This window comes from Salvelinus sp. IW2-2015, unplaced genomic scaffold (genome assembly GCF_002910315.2).
Source record: "Salvelinus sp. IW2-2015 unplaced genomic scaffold, ASM291031v2 Un_scaffold1674, whole genome shotgun sequence".
NCBI classification, from domain to species: Eukaryota; Metazoa; Chordata; class Actinopteri; order Salmoniformes; family Salmonidae; genus Salvelinus; species Salvelinus sp. IW2-2015.
The window spans coordinates 100,120-103,184 of NW_019943076.1; the positions used below are offsets into that span (position 1 = coordinate 100,120).

Consider the following 3,065-nt stretch of genomic DNA (forward strand, 5'->3'; position numbering starts at 1 on the left):
CCCGCTTGACAAGTACAAACACCACGGGTGGACCACCGCTTGACACGTAACAAACACACAAGGGTGACCACCCGTTGACAACGTAAAGACACACAGGTGACCAACCCGCTTGACAACGTACACACACAGGATAGACACCACTGCATAGACAAAAATACATAAATAAACAAAAACCAGTTAGCTATAAGAAAAGGATTTGAATTGGATAGCAACCAACATTTAGCTGTGGGAGTGGCTTACAACATTTGAACTCTGTTACACAGATAACTTCCTGTTGTTAATGCGCACAATAGCTGAGAGCAAACTCTACACAGGGAGTCAGATAAGATTTTAGTGGTGTAAACGTTGTAAACTGATATGTATAAACGGAGGTTTTAGGAATGTGCATGTAAGGAATGTAACGTTCTCGATGAGAGGTGGAAGCTGGACAGTTGTTTCAGTAATGTATCTGCTATGGGAGTTGCAGTATTGTATCTCTATGGGAGTTGCAGTATGTATCTCTATGGGGTTGCAGGTATGTATCTCTATTTGAGGAGGTTCGCAGTATGTATCTTCTATGAGTTGCAGTATGGTAAATCTCTATGGACGTTGCAGTATGTATCTCTATGGGAGTTGCAGTAGTGTATCTCTATGGGAGTTCAGTATGTAATTCTATGGAGTTGCAGTATGTATCTCTAATGGGAGTTGCAGTATGTATCTCTATGGGAGTGTGCAGTATGTAATCTCTCTCAACCAAAAAATCAAGATCTTGAACTTTTAGAGTTAACAGCTTGGCAACGAAGTTCTGACCATGTTGGTAGTTTGAATGTGACGTTATTTGTCTGTGTAGGCTGTCTGTGTAGGCTGCCTGTGTAGGGTGCCTGTGTAGGCTGTCTGTGTAGGCTGTCTGTGTAGGCTGTCTGTGTAGGTTGCCTGTGTAGGTTGCCTGTGTAGGCTGCCTGTGTAGGCTGCCTGTGTAAAAGGCAATTTATGCTTGATCTGTAAATGTGGTTGTATACGTCGTTTGTATGGTGTGATGCAATTACGGAACCTCCAGAGTCATGCAGAGGCCAAACTGAGCTCCATACCGCATCCCCGTGCGCCTCAACTTCTGCAACAATGTGGAGGGCTCCTTATAGCTCTGCATTGACATGATTGGTTGATGGTAGGTGAAGGCGGGGAGGTTCTGTATCAACACAAACTCACTTCCTAGACAAGGTCCTTGACAACAGCTCTGCGCAGGAAGTACGGATGCCCTGACTTAATGCAGAGGCCGTATCACRGTAAATGCAGATGGTCGGATTGACCATGTAGCGTCTTTAACTCACCTGAGAGAGTGTGAGTTTGCCCCTCTCTGCGCGTCCCATGGCGCTGTGCTTGTCAGTCACCACCTTCTTCAGAAAACCACTAAAACAGAACATAAGCATTGATTTACACACCACACCACGTATTGCGGGTTTGACTTATTAGTTGTTAAGTTTAATATTACATGTAACAATCGGCGTATACAACATCTCAAACCACACACACACAATCTGTCTGTCTGTCTGGGAGTTTAGAGTCATTCTAGATGGATTTCTTAAAAAAAAAAAAAATATCCATATTCCCTTCCATTCAGTCCATGTAATAGGAGGCTACTGGGGACGTAGGGTAGTAGGGGGTAACTGCCCCCTCCCCCTGTAATTCACATAAAGACCACAAGATGTCACCAAATTATTTTCCCAACACTTTCCCTGGCTGTCACTGTTCTTGCTGAACAAAATAGTTCCTCTGTGTCATCACAACTTTTGGAGATATTTCAACAAAACGATTTTGTGGAAGTTGATCTACTTTTTGCAATAAAAAAAAAAGTTGTAGATATATTCTAACAATGAAGTTAGATCTATATATACAGCTCTGGAAAAAAAACATGAGACAACTGCAAAATTATCAGTTTCTCTGGTTTTACTATTTATAGGTATGTGTTTGGGTAAAATGAACATGTTTGTTTTATTCTATAAACTACTTACAGCATTTCTCCCGAATAAAAATGTAATTTGGAGCATTTATAATTTATAGTTAAATAAAGGTTAAACKAAAAAATCGCCAATGTCATGGTTAGCAGATGTTATTGCGAATATAGGGAAATGCTTGTACTTCTAGTTCCGACAGTGCAGCAATATCTAACAAGTAATATCTAACAATTCTTTGGTCAAACTGAGATTTCAGTAACAAAATCACCGTTCTGTTGTCGTGTAACCAAATGTTGATTATTCCCGAACATGCGCATAACTAACTGATGTTTCAGTGTCCGTCAGTACGCGCTGAACAACGCATGAGATTCAGTTTGCACTATATCTCACCGCTGAAAAAAAGATTTGATTCATACCTGGGGAGTTTGAGGTTTTCTTCGAATTTGAGGAAAACTTCTGCAGGTCTGGGAGAAACAACGACCCCCCACAGGTTGAACAAAACRGCTTTCTTGGTCGCCATGTCATCGATCTCTCTGTCCGGGGGGAGTCTCTACTGGGGACAGGGGAGWTGGGTGACTAAGTGAAACTCTGACCTACTGAAAACAATTTATGTAGCATAAAGACAAGTGTTGTAATAGTGGGCTATCGCTACACAACTCCTCCCCTAAATTAGTCGATGCGTTCCAGGTCGTCATTATTGTAGTCGTGCCGCTGCACACATCATAAACTGTTACTGTAAAGGTGTAAATAAAMTATGTTCAATTCCTGCATAAAATGGGTAAATACGCCACCTCCTGTCAGATTGGTGTGTTTACGTTGTATAATGCACTCAGTGTTAAAAGTATGGAATTCTGGGTAATCCACAGCAAATCTATGGATAATTGTTGTGGGAGTGTTGCTAATATTGAGGASTGAACAAACATCTATACTGTGTCCCATGATTGCAGCTTTGGTAATAAACACACTATCCACCCACTACTCCTTTGTGTGCTGACTTGTGGGACAGGAAGGAACGGTCACACTACTATGTTTGTGGTTCCTGAGATAGACGTTGTGAGATCTGACGARCAGCGCAGCGCGACTGTTGCTGTAAAAACGCTCTTGAAGGCAACCGGTAAAAGATAAGATGCTTTT

At 41.8% G+C, this 3,065-nt stretch overlaps 1 protein-coding gene across 1 annotated transcript in view; it reads right to left on the minus strand.

Annotated features, from left to right (window-relative positions):
* ephx2 (epoxide hydrolase 2, cytoplasmic) overlaps positions 1 to 2,552 on the minus strand; it is a 24,343-nt gene extending 21,791 nt beyond the window's left edge. Inside the window, exons 1-2 of the mRNA XM_070439467.1 lie at positions 2,348 to 2,552; positions 1,308 to 1,386 (exon numbers count right to left, since the gene is read on the minus strand). Of these exons, the coding sequence (XP_070295568.1) occupies positions 1,308 to 1,386; positions 2,348 to 2,451 (183 nt within the window). The 5' untranslated portion in view covers positions 2,452 to 2,552. The remainder of the gene's footprint in view (positions 1 to 1,307; positions 1,387 to 2,347) is intronic.
* Between the last annotated feature and the right edge of the window lie 513 nt (positions 2,553 to 3,065).